This window comes from Sus scrofa, chromosome 17, assembly GCF_054392235.1.
Source record: "Sus scrofa isolate SSC_HxYL_T2T_F1_AM1 chromosome 17, Sscrofa_HxYL_maternal_Yorkshire_Landrace_v2.0, whole genome shotgun sequence".
NCBI classification, from domain to species: domain Eukaryota; kingdom Metazoa; phylum Chordata; class Mammalia; order Artiodactyla; family Suidae; genus Sus; species Sus scrofa.
In genome coordinates this window covers 70,108,056-70,130,281 of record NC_139399.1, presented here as the reverse complement: position 1 = coordinate 70,130,281, position 22,226 = coordinate 70,108,056, and the positions used below count along the sequence as shown (strand labels likewise).

General features: G+C 63.0%; 1 protein-coding gene across 9 annotated transcripts; it reads right to left on the bottom strand.

Annotated features, from left to right (window-relative positions):
- Positions 1-789: 789 nt before the first annotated feature.
- ARFGAP1 (ADP ribosylation factor GTPase activating protein 1) lies at positions 790-12,827 on the bottom strand. 9 transcript variants are annotated; one of them, XM_021077586.2, is made up of 14 exons: positions 12,702-12,827; positions 9,616-9,679; positions 9,161-9,270; positions 8,738-8,909; positions 8,265-8,365; positions 7,584-7,670; positions 6,441-6,537; positions 5,475-5,531; positions 4,779-4,811; positions 4,068-4,097; positions 3,335-3,391; positions 2,846-2,905; positions 2,309-2,385; positions 790-1,393 (listed from the first exon to the last, which is right to left on the bottom strand). In XM_021077586.2, the coding sequence occupies exons 2-14, from the start codon at positions 9,673-9,675 to the stop codon at positions 1,054-1,056; spliced, it is 1,281 nt and encodes a 426-aa protein (XP_020933245.1). In that variant the 5' UTR covers positions 9,676-9,679; positions 12,702-12,827; the 3' UTR covers positions 790-1,053. The 9 variants fall into 9 exon arrangements, with proteins under 9 accessions (XP_020933245.1, XP_020933246.1, XP_020933247.1 ...); XM_021077587.2 differs by having other exon boundaries at positions 2,309-2,379; XM_021077588.2 differs by having other exon boundaries at positions 4,791-4,811.
- Between the last annotated feature and the right edge of the window lie 9,399 nt (positions 12,828-22,226).

The window sequence follows — 22,226 nt, the reverse complement described above, 5'->3', positions numbered from 1 at the left end:
CCGCAGGGCCCTCACTGCGGCACCTCTAGAAACAGTGCCGAGTGCCCCACAGCGAGGGTGGCGCCCGGCAGCGGACAGCTCCCCCCCCCCCAACCTAACACGGCCCCCGGGGTGGGGCGCCTGGGCCAGACCGCACAGGAGCCCGTCTCCCCAAGGACCCTGTGAGTAGCCGTCCCAACAGGTCAGGGCTCCAGCTCAGGACGAGGCGCGTGGGGACACGCACACCTGCTCCTGGCCTGCGTCGCGGCAGCTGCGAGACCCTCGCCTCTCCCAAGAGCCACTGCTCTGGGACCCTCACTCCAGGCTGGCAGATGTGACCCTGGCTCTCAATCTGACCTGAGTCTTCTCCTCGCCCTGGCCTGACCTCTGACCTTGGTGCCAGGGGCAGACCGCAGTTCCATGACTGAGACCCTCAGCATCAGCCAAAGGCACAGCGACACGCTGCAACCCAGCTGCCACACCAGTGGCCGCCAGCAGCACAGGCGGGACATCCAGCACAGACAGCGGCGAGAGGGCTGGGGAGCAGCGGGGGAGCAGCGGGGGGCGGCTGCGCGCAAACCCCAGGGCTTTTGAGCACCTCTGAAGGTGAAAGACCAGCACAGGACTTTCCAGGTGGCACAGGTTAGGGTGCGGCCTTGTTGGCGCGGTCCTTTGGGTCACTGCTGTGGCACGGGGTCTATCCCAGACCCAGGAGCTTTCGGCTGTGGACAAGGCCTCCCCCTCCCCCCACAAAAAACCCTACAGCAAACAGGAAATTAATGGCATTCCAAGGACAGGCTGCAGCCACCGTCACTGTGTGGCCGTGTGCGCCACCAGGCAAGGCGTTTATTACTGAGTCGCTGGGGGCATGACAGTGTGGCCGGCCCCCCACAGCAGCAGGGAGCCCTGCCCTTGGCAGACCCCGGGCCCCAGGGACGGGAGCGAGCCCCCCGCACGGGCAGGCACACGGCCCCAGGGTCCCGGCCGAGGTGTCTTCCCATGGCGACTGGCATTTTTGGGGTCAAACGGAAGGAACGAGGAGGCAGAGCGGCCGCAGCACCAGCGGCGGGGGCCCTACCAGTCCTGGTTGTCCCAGCCCTCGTCCACCGCGGGGGGCGGCGCTGCCTTCTTGGTGACCTTGGCCCTGCCCTCCCCGCCGCCCCCCCAGGCCTCCCCGCCGTCGCCGCTGTCGCTGTTCTTGTTGTTGGATGCGGAGCCCGAGCCCCACACATCCCAGCTGTCCGAGCTCCTCCTGTCGGCAGAGGCGTCCGCGCACGTCCAGCTGTCGCTGCTCGGGGACCTGTGGGCCTTGGCAGGGTCGGCGCTTCCGAAGGCCTCCCAGAAGCCCGGGTCGAAGGGGCTGCTCTGGGAGTGGTCCCCACCGCTGTTCTGGTGACTCTGGCCTTCCGGGGGTCTGGACAGGGAGGGACCTCTGAGCGGCTGGCACAGGACCATCGCGGTGGTGGCCCCGAGCCGCCTGGCCTTCCCCGGGCGTCTCCCCAGGGAACGGGGCTCGAGAGTGCAGTCCCCCAACCCCCGCCCCCAACCAGGGCGCTCTGCCAGTGCCACCCAGGGTCCTGCGGCTGTCGCACTTGTGCTAGGGCAGGGGAATGCAGCCGAGGCATGGAACCTGCTGGAAGGACTCAGACAGGCCTCGGGCCACCAGCGCCCCGTCTGCAGCAGCCCCCCCGTCTGCAGCGGCCCCCCTGTCTGCAGCAGCCCCATCCAGACCACATGCCGAAGGAAAACCTACACAGCTGGTCCCCACAGCAACTGAGGGGAAAAGAAAAGGCAAGAGGGACCCTTCTCTGTGCCGTGGCGTCAGGAAGGACAGAGAGCCCCCATCCAAAGCCAGAGCAGCCACACTGAACACACCCCACAGCCCGGGAGCAAGGAAGAGGCGCCCTGGCCTGGGGGCACAACAGGGCACCTGCCACAGGGGAACGGCCGCTGCTCCGGCCTGGCCAGCAGCGTCTCCCCATCAGGTGCCTGGGGTCCCACCTGGGGTCAGAGGTCGAGAAAGACGGCTAGGTGGGGCGCCAGCACAGAGGCCCGGCCAGGAGCCCCGAGTGCAACCAGGTGCCGGGTCGGCTGCTGTGGACCCCGTTGGGGGAGGGGGTCAGAGGCCCTCCCCCTCCCCCCTCCCAGCCCAGAGCAGCGGTGGCTCCTGCGAGATTGAAGGCTGAGCTTCAGAGCAAGAGGTCAGGGCGCCTCCGCTTCTCTGCACCTCGAGAGCTCCGGGGACTTCGGCACCGTGACCCCTGGACCCCTGGGGAGAGCCCAGGAAGGAGCCACGGAAGGGGCCCGCGGGGATGGGGACCCGGCCCACCTGTCCGAGGAGTCCTCAGTTCTCCCAGAAAAAAAGGTGGTGACGTCCCGCCATCCCCTGCTGCCCGCTCCCTGGACCTGGAAGGAGGCGGAGGCTCAGTCCGGCGCACAGCACCCGGCCACGTTCAGAGACGCAGCGACACCAGGGCTCCGGCCGAGACCACCCTGGGCAGGATCTGCTGGGGCAGCGGGACGCCCGGCGGGCAGACAGCGAGGGGCTCCCAGGCAGGCTGCCCCTGCAGGGCCCTACGTTCCCCAAGCACGGCTACCAGACGAGACGGCGGGCAGCCCGCGCACTCACCCGGGAAAGGCCAGCAGCGGCAAGAAAGGCAGAGAGAAAAGCGACAGGTTAGTGGTGGTGACAGGCGCTCCTCAGGCCGTGGGCAGCGAGCGAGCACCTGACCTTCCTGGGGCCCCAGAGGCCCCGCGGCCGAGACCGGGGCCTGCAGCGCCCGGCCCTTCCCGCTGGCGGCCCTGGCCGCGCTGGACCACGGAGACCGGCTCCCAGCGGGGCCCACACGGCAGGCGGGCTGCCTACCTTGGACGCCAACTGAGAGACCCCACTGGTCACATCGTCAAAGATCTTTCCCTCCTTCACCTGGGGATTGAAAGGGCGTCATCAGCCGAGCAGACGCCCCCCTGCCCCGGCCGCTACTGAGGACAACGCCCACGGGCACCTGCTCGCGGGGCCCGTCTCAGCCAACGGAGGGGGCAGCGGGCCGCCCACACTGCAGCCCGGGGCCCCCCTCGGACCCTCCCTGGGGACCTCTGCGTCAGCCGCAGCCTCCCGGGGACAGGCGGCACTGCCCCCCAGGCCCCAGCCCCGGAGAGCTCCTCTGCCCCACCTGGGCCCCCTCGGTGCACTGAGGTGGGGTGGGGGGTGGTGTGCACACCCGGCCACATGGGGGGCCCAGGGCCCCCGCAGGAACACAGGGAGCAACACCGACAGGCACCCCTCAAAGCCCCCTAGCACCCACTGCCCCCAGGACCAGGGCCTGGAGCCGAGCGCCGTGAGCAGCCGCGCTACCTTCTCCTGGGCCGGCTTGAGGACGCTCTCGTTCAGACTGTGGCCCAACTCGGACGCCTGTCGGAGAGAAAGGCGTGATGAGAGTCCCGCAAGCTCGGGAGCACGTGTCCCAGGACACGGGGCAGGCGCGGCAGCCAAGAGCTCTGCCCAGCGGGAAGCAGCGGAGGGCGAGCAGCCCACCAGCACCTGGGGCCCAGGCTGCGGGGAGGCGGGAGACGCCGGCCCGGACCCAGACGCTCTGGGATGGGCCCAGGCCCTTGGAGTCCCTCCCCGCCACAGGGACCACACACACCCCATCCCGCGAGGCCACCCCTGTGCTGACAACAAGGCCAACTACGCAGGAGCGCAGACAGAAGGGATGGAGCAGGGGGGCAGGGGGGCGAGCCCAGGTCAGGTCAGGCAGGCTGGTGGGGAGTCCACTCGTGCGGGACAGGACTCCTCTCGCTTATTCGGCAGAAGGTGATTAAACTAAAAGAGGAAAATGCCGCCAAGGACCTGCAGGCCCCACCCCCGGCCCTGTCACGGCAGCCGCAGGTGCCAGATCCCACGCCTCCAGCCTGTGACGTGGATGCCCGAGCTCTGGGGATGGGCCAGGCAGGGCCAGGCAGGCTGGTGGGCAGCTCTCAGCGCAAGCACACGGAAGCCCCGACACACAGGCCGCAGAACGACAGCTCAGAGCAGGGCACATGCCCAGACAGACCAGGGGGCGTGCGTGAGAACAGATGCGGCTTACCGGCTCCGGCTGCTGCTTGGAACCCCAGAACTTTACCCAGGCAGCGTGGCGAGGCGGGGAGAAGGCGAGAGAGAGAACGAGGCGGTAGGAGCAGCAGTTTGGCAACAACCAGGTCGTGTCCCCAACAGGGCCCGGTGGGCGTCCCCACCCCCAACTCCGCGCTTCCCAGGACCACGTGTGCCAGCGGCTCAGGCACCCAAGATGGGGGCTCAGAGATGGCCCCTGAGTGGGGCTGGGACACGTCATGCCACCCCTCAGGGTGTGAGGGGGCCCGTGTGGCCCTGAGGCTCCAGGGACAGCCTCCATGGCCGCGACCTCCTGAGTCCTGACCTGGTGCTGGAGGCCTGGCACCACACAAGACCTGGCACAGCTGCTAACCAAGACCGGGAGCAAGACCAATGCCAGGGCCCAGGACACTGCCCACAAGAAGGGAGGGTGCTGACCAGGGACAGAAAGATGCTGCCTCGGCAGGACACAGGCCCTCTGTCCCAAAGCCAAGGGCACAGCGGCCCAGAGTGCCCGGCTGCCAGGGACAGTGAGGACTTCGGCCCCACGGCCCAGGTGCAGCCGACTCCACCTGCTAAACCCCGCAGGCACCTCAAGTGACTTGGGCTGATGGGCGATGGGGCAAATTTGTGTGCGGGTGCCCCCTCCCTGGGCACAGGAGAAAGGGACCAGCCTAGCACTCTCAACAGCGGCTCCCTGGGTTACCTTCTGACTTGCCTGGGATCCAAACTTCGTAGCCTGAAAGTAAAGACAGAGAGGGCTTTCCAGTCATCTGCCCCGACGTGGGCCACCAGGGCCACCAAGGCTGGACATCCTCATGGCTCAGACCCCCAGGCCAGCTCCTGACGGCCAGCCGCACAGGTGCTCACCCCACAGCAGCCCTAAGGCGCCCCCCAGAGCTGCCCCAGACCAGGTGCCCCTGGAGGGAGGCCAGTGGGGGAGGGTGCCTGTGTACCACCCAGGACAGATGGCCTGGACGTGGGGCCCACAGGCTGCCCACGCCACCTCCCACTCGCTGGCAGTCACCGTCTGGCCACATCCCTCAGCTCTGCCCGGTGCTCCCAGGCTCTCGCAACAAGCCAGGAGAAGGCCGGACCCCCTGCAGAGATAAGGCCCCAGAGAGGAGTGGCAGAGGCCACGGCGGAGCAGCGGTGTCCAGGCGCGGGCCCCCCAGGCCAGACGGGGGCGGACTCGGGGCACGGAGGCCCCAGGAGCACCTGCGAAGCATTCCCACTATTCAAGCAAAGAACCTCTGCGGGCCTCGACGGTTTGCTGGGCGTTGGGACCCTGCTGAGGGTGGGGGCTGGGGGGCCGCTAACCAGAACCACTCAGCCTGGATGGGACCCTCTGGCCTCCGGACCCGCCCAGCCCGCGCAGTCAGGGGGCAGGACAGCTACTTACGCCCTCCTTAGCGGCTGAGGCAAACCTGCTGGCGCCGGTGGTGAAGCTGCTCCAGCCCTGAAAGGAGGGACGGCCACTGAGCAGCCCGCCCCGCCCGCCGCCCCCCACCGGCCTGTCCTCCGCGGGGGGGGGGGGGGCTGCCCCCTCCCCATTTTCCCCGGAGACGGGCGCCCCCCCAGACAGAGACAGACTGGGGGCCACTGAAACCTGTTTTCTAAGTCCCAGGCTATTCTCCAGCCCCCGAAACACATTACAGCAATTTAGAAACAGAAACGTCTCACTGAAACCCCGACTCAGCTGGCTCCTCCTCAAGAAGACACAGGGGGCCCTTGCGCGACTGAGACGCGACTGAGACGGGACGACCTGGGGGGTTGGAGACGCACGGGGGGGGGAGGACTTCTGGCAGCCCGCCCCCTTCCCTGAGCGCCTGGGGGACAGCAGGGGTTCGGAGCCCTCCACGGGGGATGAGTGCGCGTCAAGGAAGAGGGCATGCAGTGGTGACAGCGGCCTCCTGTGGCCCCGTCTGCAGGCTCCGTGCGCACCCGGCCCAGCGTCGGCCAGGCCTCCCACCTCCTTCGAGGCCCCCCATGCCCTGCACTGGCCCTGCCCACTCGGCGGCCAGGACCCCATCGGGTCTCAGAGCGTCCAGCGCAGCCCCCGGAGCTCCCGGCCGGGCCCTCGGGCTCTGCGTCCTCCCTACAGTGGACAAGGCCCTGGAAGTGCCCCTGAAAACGACGGTTGGACCCGGAGCGGCCGAGGCTGGAGCTCTCCAGCTCGTCACCTCTGCCACCAAGACCGTGGCCCTACAGGCCGGCGGCAGAGCGACGCCTCCACCACGAGGGCGGCCTCAGCCGGCGGAGGAGCGCGCCTTCCCGACCTTCCCGAGTCAGAAGGCGCTCTGGCGCCAAAGGGCTGAAGGACGTGAGCGCCAAGAGCAGGCCCCGGGGGCCGGCCGGGTGCCCTCACCGAGTACAAGGACGACATGGCGCTGTTGAGAAAGTCATCTTCCTTCTTCTGAGGCGGCACCGTGTTCCCAAACCCCACGTAGCGGTTCTCCGGCGCCCTGGAGGGGACACAAGCAACAGCCGCGCTGCCCCAAAACCGTGGGGTGCAGATCCGCCCCGAGCCCAAAACGGAGGCTCCGAGAGGCTGGCCCCCGGGGGCCCGAGAACGTTCAGGGCTGCACCGGGGCAGCCACACCCCCGGCGCGGGTTCCGGACGAGGGGCTGCACCTGCCGGAGAAGCAGCGAGCCTCAGAGCCAATGCGCCAAGCGACCGAGTTCAAGTGGCGGCTCCAGGCTCACCCACCTATGGGTCACGCAGGTCCCGTAAGGTCTCCTTACTTTTTGCTTTTTAGGGCCACACCCGTGGCATTTGGAGGTTCCCAGACTAGGAGTCTAATTGGAGCTGTAGCTGCCGGCTACATGGGATCCGAGCTGTCTGTGACCTACCTACACAGCTCATGACAACGCCGGATCCTTAACCCACTGAGCGAGGCCAGGGATCGATCCCACGTCCTCATGGATCCCAGCTGGGTTCTTTTTTTTTTTTTTTTTTTTTTGTCTTTTTGTCTTTTGTTGTTGTTGTTGTTGTTGTTGCTATCTCTTGGGCCGCTTCCGCGGCATATGGAGGTTCCCAGGCTAGGGGTTGAATCGGAGCTGTAGCCACCGGCCTACGCCAGAGCCACAGCAACACGGGATCCGAGCCGCGTCTGCAACCTACACCACAGCTCACGGCAACGCCGGATCGTTAACCCACTGAGCAAGGGCAGGGACCGAACCCGCGACCTCATGGTTCCTAGTCGGATTCGTTAACCACTGCGCCACGACGGGAACTCCCCAGCTGGGTTCTTAACCTGCTGAGCCGCAACAGGAGCTCCCTCATCCCTCCTTCCAGGCGTTCTTAGGAGAGATTTCCTCTTAGAGGTTTTCTCTCCGCTCAAGCCTCCTCCTGCAACGTGGGCTGCTCCAGGGCTTGCCAGTCAGGACCCTTCGAGGCCGCCCACTCTGCAGCCACTGCACACGTGCCTAGACCTGCAGAGCAGCCCAGCCCGCAGGCCAAGCCTTCCAGGGCCGGTCCCCGCCTCTCCCAAGCCCACCTGAGTCTTACCCTTGATAGGAGCCAAGATCATCGTTCAGCCAGTCCTCGAAAGCCTTGTCGGAGCTGGCGGTGGAGTTCTGTGGCCGGCCAGTGGCCCTGCAACAGGAAGGCAGAGGTCAGTGAAGCCGTCGTGCCTGCGGGAGGCCGGGGGTCTCTGGTCACAGCTGGCTCCTCCGAAAACAAAGCTCAGAGTGGAGGGCGGCCTCCTCCACAGCGCCCGGCCCACACCTGCAGGGAGGCAGCAGGGGCATCGGAGGGGCAGAGGCCAAAGCAAGCACGTGGCAGCAGTCTGGAGACCTTCCGACGGGAAACCCGCCCAAGAAAGGCAGGGGAGGGGAGGCCCGCGGGCGCCTTCTCCAAAATCAGTCTCCCGGGAACACCCGCCTCCAGGCCGCCAGAGAGGCAGGTGGCCCTCAGACAGGACAGGGGACGAGAGCAGCCGAGCGCTGTGGGCCCAGACCACAGGGACTCACAGTGCGGACCAGGTCACCACTGCCTGCCAGATGTGCCCTCACTAACTGGGTCTTTACGACACATTCAAGCTGTAACTTAAAAAGGTGCTTTTCCTGCCGACTTTTACAAATCGCTCACGCCAGGAGCTGTCACCACGACCCCAGGTTCCCTGAGCCACAGTGGTCAGTACTGGGCTGACCCGGGCAGAGCTGGCCAGCAGGCCAGAAGAGCAGCTACCCGTGGGCACAGGTTGGCAGCATCTTGGGCCGAGGCGGGGTCCAGTTCCGGGCGGGCGAGGACTCCAGGGACCATTCTCCGCCTTCGGCCACAGTGGCCACCTGCCGGGGGGGCCCAGGTTAGAGGCCGGGAGCCGCCAAGGCCAGCGTTCGCCCACGAGCAGCACCCAACCCCTGCAGCCACAGGCCGGGCGCAAACACCGCAGAGACCAGGTCTCAGGATGCCCGGGGCCCGAGCAATGTGCTGGTCCACGTGGCTCCAACCCCAACCACCGGGGCCCCTCCCTGACAGGCGCCCCCAGCGGGTGCTGCTGTTGTCAGGAGCGTTCACCCACATGGACGCAGTGCACCCCAGGCCGCAGGGAGCCCCATCTGTCCTGCCCGCGGACGTACTGCACAAGGTGAGGCAGGGCCCTCGGGAGCTCGGCTCCCAGAACCACAAAGGCCCTGATGAGCGGGGCAGCTGGTCCGCACCTTGTCCCGAAACAGGGCGGCGGCCTTGCTGTTGTACTTCTCCTGCAGGGACCAGCCGGGGTCGTAGTCCTCCTGGGACTCCAGGAACTCCTGGAACTTGGCGTTCCCGCCCGCTTTCATCTTCTCCAGCTCCGCGTCCTTCCACTTGTCCATGGTGACAGAACGGACGAAGCTGCAGACCGAGGGGCCACCTGTCACCGTACTGAGCACCCAGCACCCACCCACCCGGGAGCCTCCCCGCTCACCAGGATTTAAGAGCCCACCCCAGTCTGGGACCAGACTGGCGGGCCTCCCGCCTCCTGAGATAGAGCGCCTGAGGGCAGGAGGGGCCAGCCTGCGATTTCCTGGCCCGCACGCCCGGGGGAGGCCCTGGTCACAGCTCCGGAAGCCCGCGGCCCGAGGGCAGGAAAGGAGGGCACTGACCTGAGGTGCACCCCGAGCCCGCGGTGCCTCCCCGAGCACTCCAGGCAGATCCAGATGCCGTAGCTCACGCTCACCCACTGAGGGTTAAAGGCGCCGCACTCGAAACACACCTGCGAAGAGCGCACAGGCGGCTGGGGCAGGTGGGGCAGGGGCAGGTCCGGGACCCCAGAGAGCCTGGGCGCCCGGGGGAGGGAGCGGGGGAGGCGGGCGGTGAGACCAGCAGGAGGACGCGGTGGCCACAAGCACCGAGAGAGAAAGAGAGAGAGAGAGAGAGAGAGAGAGAGAGAGAGAGAGAGAGAGAGAGGGAGGGAGGGGGAGAGGGGGAGGGGGAGGGGGAGAGGGAGAGGGAGAGGGAGAGGGAGGGAGAGAGAGAGGGAGAGAGAGGGAGGGAGGAAGAGAGAGGGAGGGAGGAAGAGAAGGGCGGGTGGGCGCGTCAACGACAGGGGGATGCTTACGTTGTTTCCATCTTGCACCCGAATCTCCTTAAGAACCTTCCTGGTTCTCGGGCTGGCCATGGTGCTGCCAAAGAAAAAACCAGCCTCTAAACTGACGAATAAGTCACTTCGCCAGAAAATCAACCGTGGATGTGAAAACACCATAAAATGTAACTTTGAGAACTCCGCTAAGCTGCGTGGGAGCTGCAGGTCCCAGGGCCACTCACTGCAGGCCGCGCCAGGGACCCGCTTACCCCAGGAATCCGCTCCCCACACGCTCAGGAGAGCCGGGAGGCCCAGAGCGCGCTCACTAGGAGTAACGTGCAATCACCGGACCGCGCTGCTCAAGCTCAGGCACCATCGAGGCTGCGTGGGTTATAAAAAGTCGCTCTTCTGGTGAAGTCCAGAGTAGGGGTGCTCTTTATAAACCGCGCGCAGGCGAGCTGCTAAGCCTGGTTCCCCCTTTCCGGGCGAGACGCCAGACCTGTGCTGACAGTATCTGAAGACGGGGAGCCTGCGTTTGCTGCACCCCGCACCTCCCACTGCAGGGTGGCTGCTCGCTCAGGGCAGAAGCCTGGCCCTGACTCACCACTGTCTGCAGGCAGCTCCTCCCTGGGGCCCCTTGGGGATGGAGGTGACAGCTTGGCCCAGCAGGGCAAGGACAGGGGCCTACCGACCAGCGGACCTGCCACCATGCCTCAGGGCCACTGTCGGGACCAGCAGCCTTGCGGCTTGGGCTAAAGTGAAAAGCCTTTTATTTCTTTATAAATCTTCTAGTTTGGGCAAAGTTCAAGTTCAACCCATGGCCCAGTTCGTTCCTGACCAGGAAAGCGGACCCAGGAAGGCCTGAGCAGAGGGAGGGGATGGCTGCCACCAGTGGCGCTGGACGCAGGGACCCCACGGGTCCTGGCCTGGCCGCAGGTGCTTGCCCTCTCTCTGTTACGGAGCCCGCGTGCCAGCTCCCGCCCGCACACGGCCTCTCAGGGCAGGGGCCCTTGTAAGGGAAAGCCACACACAGGGGCCACGGCTGGTTTTTCCCCCTCGGACTCCGCACCCCACGGCGTCGGCGAGGCAACTGCTCTGACCAGCATTCCTGCTGACGGTGCAGCGTGAAAAACCCAGGAGCGTCTCTGTCGGGCATTGCGCCTGTCACCTTCGGTTACTCACCAGGGGACCCTGCCTGTCCACCCAAGTACACCTGCTGAATCCAGACCTCTGGACACCTACTGCTGGCAGGGCCCTTTTACACCAGCTGAACTTAGGAAATAAACATTTATTTTCCGTAATCAAGGGAAATAAAACTAGGAGCTTGCTCAAGGCGCCTTTCCGCTCCCTAGTTCCTGTGCTGTGCCTGGTGGTCCCGACTTTCGAAGGCAAACACCGGACCGAACACTGGACTGCACCACCCCACCCAGCGCTGGGCACCCGGCCCCGCCCCACAGGGGACCCCGCCCTTGCCGAGCTCCACACACCCACAGTGTGAAGGTAGAAACGGGTGCACGAGGCGCCCTTCCCAGAGAAGCTGGCCTGCCCAGAGGCTCAGTTCTGGCCACCACGACCCAGTCAGACAAAAGTCAGAACTGGGGGTGGCCTGTCCTGATTTCTAATTGTATAAAATAAGGCAGAGTGAGTGTCTGTGGAAATACTGCAGAGAAAATATGTGAAAAATAAATGACTTCGCCTGGATTTAAGAGAAATTCTCCCCAGCGACTGGTTCTGTATGTGAGAACCCTAAATGCTGTGAAATTTTAAGTTGGATACAGAAAAACAAATACCTGCTAACTTTCAAAATTAGAGTTTATCAGAGTTCCCGTTGTGGCTCAGCGGTTAAAGAATCTGACTAGGAACCCTGAGGTTGCGGGTTCGGTCCCTGGCTTCGCTCAGTGGGTTAAGGATCCAGTGTTGCCGTGAGCTGTGGTGTAGGTTACAGACGCGGCTCGGATCCTGCGTTGCTGTGGTTCCGGTGTAGGCTGGCGGCTACAGCTCCAATCTGACCCCTAACCTGGGAACCTCCATATGCCGCAGGTGCGGCCCTAGAAAAGGTAAAAAACACAAAAGCAATCCCAAAAAACAAAACAAAACAACAGTTTATCTTGGAAAATGATCCAGGAACTCCTGTTTTAATGTTTGAAATCAAGATGGTCAAACACAGTTTTCTGCACGTGGATGTGGCTTCTGCAAACAGTGAACTAAACACACTTTTTCTCCGTTTATGAAGAAAACCACTTCTCAGACTGCAGGATGCTGCTCCTGAAGTGGGGACCTCCTCAACCCTGGAGATCAAAGGGGGTGACGCAGGGACACTGCCTGGTCCCCAGGGCTGTTACCCTCATCTTTCTCAGACACCAGCCAAGACACCCAAAGCGCCTCGTCCAAGCACAAGGCTGTCTCACTCTAAAGCAGAGAGCGGAAGCCAAATGTCAAGGCTAATTATCCCCGGGCCATTGTTACGGCCCCACCGGGCCCGTCAGAAACAGCCTGGCCGGCACATCGCGCCTGCACTGAATGAGCACAACTCTCCTTCGGGGCCTGCGATGAGGCTGTTCAACAGCGAGGGCGGCCAAGGAGCATACTTCTAACCTGAAGGCACATAACCTGAAAAAGAATCTTAGAGTCGCTTCTCGGTTTCCTCTCCTCCCAAGACGATCACCCACCGCGGATGAGGAGGCAAGGAGCTGAGGCCCGGAGGCTGCCCCCGGAAGGGCCTCTCCGACACCGACTCTTCCCTCCTCGGGCGGGAAGCCCCTTCGGAGCTACGACCCGGCCTGACCAGAGCCTGTGTCCAAACCCGGTCCTGGGTCCGAAGGTGGGGACGGGGCAGGGCCGGCTGGCCCCACGGAGGGGCTGCGGTGGGCAGGGGCCCGTGACAGCCTCGGAGGAAAGAAGGCTGGGGGCCGGGGGCGCGCGGCGGGGTGGGCGGGGGGTCGGTCCGGGCGGGGGCGGCGGCGGAGGGGCGGCGCGGGGGGGGCCCCCCGGGCAGCAGTCCGCCGGGGCGGGGGCGGCAGGGGCAAGGCGGCCTCCGGGAGGGGTGGGGGTCCGGGCGGGGGCAGCCGCCGGGAGGGGCTGAGGACTAGCCGGGGGGAGCCGGGACTTCGGCCGTGTCTTACCTGGCAGGGCTCGATCCTGCGCGCCCGTCGGGCGGGGGTCCGGGCGGGGGTCCGGGCTGGGGTCGGCGGCGCCGCGAACTGCACCGAAGATGCTCGCCGGCCGCCCACCCCGCCGCCACCCGCTTCCGGCTACGTAGCGCGTCGCGAGGCCTGACGGGAAGCCGGGGGCGGGCCGGCGGGGGCGGGACTTCCTCCGGCCGGCTGGGCCGGAAGCGCGTCCCTGCCCCATCACCATGGGGACGCGTCCTTCCCAGGGTTGCAGTCTCAGACTGGTTGTCCCGCGGGGCCCACGAGGTCCTGGGGGCCGACAGCCACGCTCACCGGCGACGCGCCATCAGGACGCTCAAATGAGGATGGCTCAGGGGCGTCTACTTACAAGGGAGCCGATTAGGGGGGCGTGGGCGGGCTTAGGGCACCGCCGGAATTCTGCGGGCCGCCGGAGCTGGAGCCCCAGAGCTGTGACGTCAACAGGCCCCAAGGAAAAGGGGGAGGGAGAGGTTCCGGGACTCCGGAAGGAGAGAGTCCTCAGGGCCTCTGCCCCAGAGAAGCTGTTATCTTTGGTTGAGGGCGTGGCCAGCCGAGGAGATCTAGCCGAGGAAGCCGCAGGAATAAATGCCGGCCCCTCTGGCCTCTCACCTCCCGATCTCCTGATCCGGCCTCCCGCTGGCCGAGCCCGTTGGTGAACTCCGAGGAGAAGAAGGGTGCAAGCAGGCTGCAAAGCAGTGTGAATAGTAAGATCCCAAATACGGGAAATTTGACTGCAGGAAAGGAACTGTCGAGAGTGATGCTCTCTGGGAGGTATAATGGCAAACGATTTTTGGTTTTGTTTTCACTTTATGCTTTTCTGAGAAGTCCGCATATTCTTCACGGACCTCCGTAACTTTTGGAGTAACCCAATATAAACACTTCTACTGAGACATAGTTTATTTTCAGTAATGTGCATTCAGTGAGTCTTGGCGGATGTGCGCCCCAGCGTAGCCACCACCATGATCAGTTACACGGCATCTCATCGGAGGCAAGCCCTGTTCTTTTAGCCCATTTCTCAGGTGGTCTGTTCTAGAACATCACCTAATAGAATCATGCCACGCTTTCAAATGGCTTCTTTCATTCAGACTATGTTGTCAAGGTTCGTCCCTGTCTTAGCCTCTGTCAGCACTTCATTCCTTTTCACAGCTGAATACTATTCCACGACATGAAAATGCCCCTTTGTTTATCCGTTCACATATTGGACACTACAGTCATCTCTGAGTCTTGGCTGTTGTGAATAGAGCTGCCCTGAAGTTCATGTACAAGTCCTTTAAGGGTATATTTCATTTTTTTTTTTTTTGGTCTTTTTGCTATTTCTTTGGGCCGCGGCATATGGAGGTTCCCAGGCTAGGGGTCTAATCGGAGCTGTAGCCGCCAGCCTACGCCAGAGCCACAGCAATGCTGGATCCGAGCCGCGTCTGCAACCTACACCACAGCTCACGGCAACGCCGGATCGTTAACCCACTGAGCAAGGGCAGGGACCGAACCCGCAACCTCATGGTTCCTAGTCGGATTCGTTAACCTCTGCGCCACGACGGGAACTCCAAGGGTATATTTCAAAACCTCTTTTGCTTAATTACCTAGAAGAAACATTGCTGGGTGATGAAGTAAAGGGCATGTTGAGCTTTGTAAAAAATTGTGTGGCAGTCTTCCGAAACAGCTGTACCATTTCACACTCTGCCAGCCCCGGAGCTCCAGTTGCTCCATGTCCTTGGCAACACTTAGTATTGTCAGCCTCTTAGTTGCAGCCAGTCTGAGGGGTACAACACAGAGTCTCATTTGCATTTTCCCTCCACTGCTGGTTGAAAGCTTCCCTGGGTGCTCCTCTTCGTTTCTGGGCGATTCGAGCTGCTGGCATCTCAAACACAAAAGGGCTAAGACGGTGTGGATGGGGCACTCATAAGGTCTACTCAGCGGCAATGTGAGACAGTGTGGAGTTTAGCATGAGACCCTGTGGTTGGAACCGAGTGGGTTCCACGACTCAAAAGTGCGAGGGTCTCATGCTGGATTCCCGACAGTGTGCTCCCTGGAGGAGATGGGCTGCGAAGGAGGAAATTTTTTTTTTAAGGGAAGTTCCTGGGCTAGAGGTTGAATTGAAGCTGTAGCTGCCGGCCACAGCCACAGCCGCAAGCACAGCCACACGGGATCTGAGCCACACCTGCAACCTACACCACAACCTGTGGCCACATCAGATCTTAACCCACTGAATGAGGCCAGAGATCAAACCCGGGTCCTTACGGATACTAGTCAGGCTCTTAACCCTCTGAGCCACAGTGGGGGCTCTAAGGAAGCAATGGGAGGAGAGGAAAGGGAGGTGGTCCCGGAAAGGCCACAGTGGGAGCTGCCGTTTGGCCCTGGCTGGAGCGAACGGGGAGAAGAGGCGGAAGTTTCAGTTTTCTCATCATAAAGCTAAAAGGTCAGTCGTCCCCCCCCACCCCCGCTGCCCCGCTTTGGGAGGCCTGGGGCTGTGCTCATCCACAGAGCAGGGCCTCTGTCCCCAGAGCCAAGAGCAGAGGGGTGGCCCTTCCAAGGACACCGCAAGCCTGCACTCACAGCACACGTGGCACCCCTGCCTCTCTCTGCCACATTAAGGCTCACACAGTGGCCACGTCACAGAGGAGAAAGTGCTCGTGGCCGGGGCAGGGGCTGGGCAATCACGCGGCAAATGGTGGGGAACACGCAGCTGCGACTTGAAGCCGTTTTACACCGTCCGAAACACCAAGACCACGTGTGTTTCTTCCAGAACCGCCAGCGGTCCATTGACTCCCAGTTAGAGGAACGCGATCCTCGTGGTTTGTCCCCAGGGCTCCCGACGTTCTCGACGTGAAGACACCGAGGGGCTGTGAGGGCAGCTGAATGAAAAGCTCCGAGGAGGGGGCTCTGGGAGGCCGGGTGCTCCTGGCGCAGGCCCCGGCCACAGGAGTTCACCTACGAGGGCGCTGGGGCCCGGGGTGCGCCGCCACTCTTCCCTGGACTCAGCTTCCCCACCTGTGACGGGAGGGCTCTTTCGGGCCAGGGCCCAGGCTTGCTGCCCACGGGCCGGGAGTCAGGCCGGGGCTTTTGCTGAGAGGAGCTCGGTTTCGACCCCACGACAGCCACGCCGCTCCCGCTGACGTGAACCCGCTGTTTGGGGAAGAAATGGAAGCGCAAAACAAGGAATTTGCCCAAGATGGAAAAGTCATGGAGCGGTGAGCTGAGGTGGGCACCCGGCTTCTGCAGCATCCTCCTCGGAGCGGAACGTGGGCCTTCACTGCGGGCGTGGGGCTGGGGGACTGGCGTGTCCTCTGACCCCACCCAGCACCAGCCTCAGGGGTCAGCCTCCTTCCAAACATGTGCAGCCACTGGAGAAATTGGGTTGAGCATATGAGCACTGGCCATCCGTGCCCTGTCTGGGTCTCACAGCCCAGTCTCGGGGCCCAGCCACCTGCCGGCAGGAGCTGCCAAGCCCGAAGGAACAGCTGAGGAGGCGACACAGGGTGGGGGAGGGGGCATGTGTGTGCACATATGTAACTGTACACGCCTGTGAGCATGTTTGGGTTTGCACAAGTGTGCAGTGTGCACGGGGATTGCAGGTTTGGTCTGTGCCTTAGGCCTTGTTAGGCTCAAGGTCATTGTACTGAGTTCCCCACCCCCCACAGAGCCAGCAGGTGGGTTTGGTGCCACCCCAGGGCTTCCCAGAGAGGCAGGGTCTGCCATGGCTGCTTTGCACAGAGAGGCTGCAGTTTGGAGCCCAAGGGACTGTCCTGCCCCCAGCAGGTGGCAGCAGCACCCAGATGCGGTCCCAGGCCACTCGGACCCCAGAGGCACCCCAGCAGCGGTTGCCCGCTGTTCCTGTGCTCAAGGAGAAATGAGGCCAGGACTGTGCCTGCCTTGCCCTCCCCTGGAGCACTGCCCTGCCTGTGCCCCCAGCATGGCCCAGGGGTCAGTGCTCCCAAAACCTGCGTGGGCAGAAGAGGGGCACGAGCCTGAGGACCAGGCACCTTCCCCCTGGGGCACAGATGGCTCTTGGAAGCACCGCTGCTGGTGTTTAAAGATCAGCCATTCTGTGCTCCAGCCAGGAGCCTCTGGCCGCAGGACCTTGGGGCATCTTGAAATGACTATCTAACCCCATCAACTGGCCCACACCCCCGGGCCACCCAGACAGTCTCTGGCCTTGGCCATCACCACAGACTCTTAGTTCATCTTGAACTGTCTCCCCCGCTGCGCTCACTCACAGGCGCTTCTCGCGGTGCTGAGGGGACTATGAGCCACGCAGGCCCTGGTGGGCCTCCGGGGAGCAGCTAACCCCAGCCCCCAGCCCCCAGCCCAGGTTGACAGGGCCTCTGGTTTCTCAGCAGGAATGCCCTCAGCCAGGGTCATTCGTCCTGCCCCAGCAAGAGGGACTTAACCTCCTAGGTGTCAGAGCTCCCGACACAGAAATAAAGGGACACGCGATCTTGGTTCCCGCCACCAACCCCCACTTCTCATTCCCCAGTAGCGTGTGCTTCTGCCGATGCCGGACCTCAGAGCGTCGGGGTGGGTCCCCGGCCAGTTGGTCTTGGTCCCCAGGCAGGGCTTCGGCACAGAGTGTGCTGTGGTGCCATCGGATACCCTTCCCCCGGGGCGCCCTCCTCAGGTGACGGCCCGGAGGTCGCCCTCACCGCCCCTCCCTCTTCTCCCGAGTGGCCTCCTCCAGCCAAAGGCCGATGGACGCTGGGGAGGGCGCCGACCAGCCCTTGTGGGCGGTGGGAGTGACTGGGCAGTGCCTACTCTGAAGGCCCCCGACGCCGTGGAATCAGGCTGAGCCTGGTCTCCAGCGAGACCCCCACCTCCTTAGCCGCCCCGGCCCTATCGTGCGTACTGTCCTGCCGGCCCTTCTCCAGGGAAGCCCTCCCAGGAGGTCACGTCAAATGGTCACCGCCCCAGGCTCTGCTCCCACCTGTGACGGGCATTTGGGGCTGTCATTTGCTCTGAAGGATGCCAGCCCCTCTTAGAGGCGGCAGAGGGGCAGGGGCAGATACAGAAAGGGGCAGTTTCTCCCCAGTTTCTCTCCTTCACCCCTCTCACCCCCTCACCTCCAACCTGTGAGTCGCCTGTCACCCTGAACCACAGCCAGAGAGAGCCCAGCGGACGCTCTGCTGCTGCTTCTGAATGACGTGCAGGAAGAGCTGGGCCCCGGAGCCGGGGAAGCGCCAAGGGACATGGGCAAGAGGCACAGATCATGTGGGAGCCTGTGCGTCCCTGCGTGGTCACTACAGGCGCCTTCCTGCACGCGTGTCCCTATGTGGTCACTACACGCGTGTCAGTACTTATGTGTGTCTACATGCTCATCACTACACGTGCGTCTTTACATGCGTGTCTCCACGTGCACCTCACTGAGGGCACAGCTGTTCCTGGACCAGCCGGAGCCGTGCTGCCGTTCCGCCGTGGAACATTCTAAAACACCCGGGGCCTTGCAGCTGTGCTGAACGCCACTCGGTCATGCAGGCCAAGAAGTCGTGGCCAAGAATGTGTTGAGACAGGGCCAACTTTTCAGGCTGCAGCCCTGAGGGCTCGGGTGCCAGGGCCCTGACTGCAAGACCCACCCAGCCCCCGCCTTAGCCCCTCACATGCCTGGCCTAGTCAGGTGTCTTTCCATATTCTGGTTTTTAGAGACAGAAAAGTCAACCGTACATGGCTTTTTTTTTTTTTTTTGTCTTTTTTCTTCTTCTTTTTTTTTTTTTTTTTTTTTTGTCTTTTTAGGGCCACACCTGCAGCATAAGGGGGTTCCCAGGTGAGGGGTCGAATTGGAGCTGTATCTGCCAGCCTACACCACAGCCACAGCAACACCAGATCTGAGCTGTGTCTGTGACCTACACCACAGCTCACGGCAATGCCGAATCTTTAACCCACTGAGTGAGGCCAGGGATTGAACCCACAACCTCATGGTTCCTAGTCGGATTCGTTAACCACTGAGCCATGACAGGAACTCCTCAACTGTACATGGCTTAAACAGCAAATGGAAGTTGTTAGTTAAGGTGGTGAAAAGTCCAGTGATAAGTTGGCTTTCAGGTGAGACTTGATCCAGCAGCTCAACGATACTACTGAGAACCAGGTTTCTCTCCAAGTCTTTGCTCTGCAGCTTCATTTGCATCCTAAGGGCCCAAGATGCCAAGTCCTAAGGCTATTCCCATCCCTGGTTCAGAGCCCAGCCAAAAGCCTGGAATTCACTAGCTTGCATGGAGGTTCTGAGCTCCAACCCTGGAGCCCTGGAGGGAGATGGGTTCCTAGGACTGTAGCACCCCAAACAGAAGTCTGAGGAGTTCGGGAGCCCAGGGACAAAACCCTGGGAAGCACGCAGTCCACACTTGCTGTTCAGCCCAGCTCTGTGCTCCCTGGGGCCAGGTGAGCTCTCCCTGTGGCTGAGGTTGAGGGACACTTCTGTGTCCCTGGGGCCCAGCATGAACCAGCCAGGGTGGGAGGATTGCTGGGGGTGCCAGGGTGGGGGCTCTGTCGTCTCTTCTCTTCAGGTGGAGCTGCTGCTGGAGCCAGAAGAGACGGGGGTGTGCGTGACAGCCCAGCGGGAGCGGGGGGTGCAGAGAGAAGAGGTGGGGCCATTGCAGGAGCTGTGAGCCCACCTGGGGACAGGTGGAGGGTTTGGGGCAGCCATAGGGGCCGGGGGTCTGCACGGGAGGAGGGCTGGGCCCGGGTCACCATGGGAGCTGTGGGACGTCCTGAGAGAGACACAGAGCTTGGGGTTTGGAGGGACACAGGAGCTGGCACCACGGGTAGGTTGAGAAGGGACAGCCGGGGCGGGGAGCAGGCCAGGAACAGCAGCAGTCCGGTGGCGTGGCCTTGAAGGACCACCAAACGCAGCCGGAAGGGCTCTCCGCCTGTCTTGTCCCGAGGTTGTTCCGGGGGCACCATCCTCCCGGGGAAGGGTGTGGGACTCTGGCTCCCCCATCCAGGGGCTCCTGTTCCCTGCTTTTCTGCTGCTGGCCAGAAACCATCCGGGGCACTTTCTTACAAGAAGAACAGAGTCAGTCACCCTCCAGGGCCGCTTCTTATCCCTTCCAGAAGGGGTTGGGTGCCCCTTCCCTGTGGCTCTGTGGATCTGCCTCTACTTTCCCTGCTGATAGAGGAGTTCTTGAGGAGTTCCCACTCTGTCTCAGCAGGTTAAGACCCCGACTAGGATCCGTGAGGGTGTGGGTTCAATCCCTGGCCTTGCTCAGTGGGTTAAGGATCTGGCAATGCCATGAGCTGCAGTGTAGGTTGCAGACAAGGCTCGGATCTGGCATTGCTGTGACTGCGATGTAGGCCGGCAGCTGTAGCTCTGATTAGACTCCTAGTCTGGGAACCTCCATATGCTGCGGGTGTGGCCCTAAAAGGCAAAACAAACAAACAAACAAAAAAAAAAAAAAACAGAGAGAGAGAAGAACACATAAAAGCCCATTAGCCTCAGAGGCAGGCACTGCGCCCAGCTTGGCCACAGACCCAGGGCGGGGCTTTCCCTGGTTCGCTGACTGCGCTCAGCCGTGGGCGGCGTGGACATTCCTGCCGTCTGTCCCCAGCCCCTGGGACAGTCTGCTGTCTTCTCGTGACCCGCATCTGCTGTCTGCTCTGCTGTCCGCTCGTGACCCGTGATGGCAGTTCCTGCTGCCCCTGACCAGCGACCGTCTGAGAGTCCACAGAAGCTGCAGACCTGGCACCGTTCGGCTCTCAAGAACCGTAACACACAGCGGAAGGGACAGGGAACGAGGTGCAGAACCTCACAGCCCAGAGGGGACCTGGGGAGAGTCACAGCCCAGTCGTCTGGAACGTGGGCAACTCTGCACCCTGGGGCTCCGTCCTTCTGGCCAGAGGGGTGTGTGTGCCCAGGCAGATGGGTGCCATCGACCCTGTGCAGAGCCCCGGTCAGAGGCAGTGTCCGAGCTGCTCTGGTTGACCCCTGACCCCTCCACCAGGACAGGTACTTCTGGAACAGGGGATGCCCAGGAGGCACCAGCCGGGGGAGGCCAGCCCGGTGCCCCCCTCACGGAGCGTCAGCTTTCGAGAGGAAGAGCGGGTGGTCTGCCATGACTCATCCCACCCCCAAGGCGTTTGCAGCGTCGGTCACAGCACACAGCACGTGTCAGGAACCGGGTCCCTCTCACGGCTGGGTGACACCCCATCCTGTGGCTGGACCGCATCTTAAAGTGCCTCCATCCGTTCGGGGCTGCTCGGGCTGCTCAGGGCTGTGGTAAGCAATGCTGCTGAAGCACCCGAGTGGGCATTTTCATTCCCTTGGTCTGAACACATAGGAGGCGAGTTGCCGGGCACTAGGGTGCCCTCACATGTAACCTCCGAGGAGCTGCCAGACTGTTCTCAGCGCCGCGCTGCCTCACGCGGCCACCAGCATCACGCGCGGCCTCCGGTTTCTCTCGTCCCGGCCCAAGCTCGCAGCATCTGTCTGCGGATGCCAGCCATCCTGTGGGTGGGAGGTGGTCTCCCGCTGTGTTGAATGGCATTTCTCTTTTTGGGTTCTGTTGGGAGCCAAGGCTATGCAGTCTGGCTTCTGTCAGCAGACGGTGTGGTGACAGCCATCGCCCCCGCGTCCTGGCGCGGGTGGGGAAATGTGTGCCGGGTGAGGCTCCTGGGGTGAAGCCGGGTTAACCCAAGCGGTTATGCATGATCCACTGGTGACCAGAGAGCATCCCGCCCTCTCGATCCATGCCGTTCAGACGATACCCAGGGCTTCCCTTTCTACAAAGTCGGGACAGCATTGAACGGCAGTGAGGGCTGCCCCGAGGGCCCTCTGTCCACCTCTGGAAACACTCTGGATTGTCAAGACCGGTGGGTGTCGCTGGCCTCTGGTGGGAAGAGCCCGGGGATGCTGGTGGGCTGCCGCTCCGCAGGGTCGCGGGCCGCATCTCAGCCACGCGCCTGTCCAAGAGACCCGCTCGCCATCTGCTCCTTTCACTGAGTGCTTCTTCGTGAGCACCTTCCTGGGAAGTCCTGCCGTCTTCGCTCCGCCCGTGCCCAAGGTCAGGACTTGCAAGGAAGATCAAAGACCTTTTGCACCGGGTCCGAGCTGCCCAGGGGGGTCTTGTACGGCCTGCCAAGTCATCCCACCAGGACCTGGGTGTCACTCGGGGGGCTTCAGAGGCCCCGTCTGCTCCCTCGTCCCTTACCACCAAGGCCGTCCCGAGTGGCCTCCAGGGCCCTCCCTGCGCCCCCCGCCCCCTCCAACGAGCAAACCCTTCCCAACTCGCCAAACCTTTCCTACTTCTCCTGTTTGCTGGGGCCTGGGAGCCCCACCTCCCCAAAGAGCCTGGGGTAGGGGCCTGGAGTGGCTTCATCTCCAATTCGCTGAAGATCTGAGGAGGACTTGGCCTTGCTCTTCTGCTCGATGTGCCAATAACCTCTGCCCCACCCACTTCCAGGGGCTGTGGGACAGCCCACCACATCATATAGGGGAAAACAAGCAGGGTCAGGAAATGAGGTTGCCATGGGACACCGGTCTCGGGTCCCTCCTCTGTGAAGGCGGCGGCCAGAGCTCCA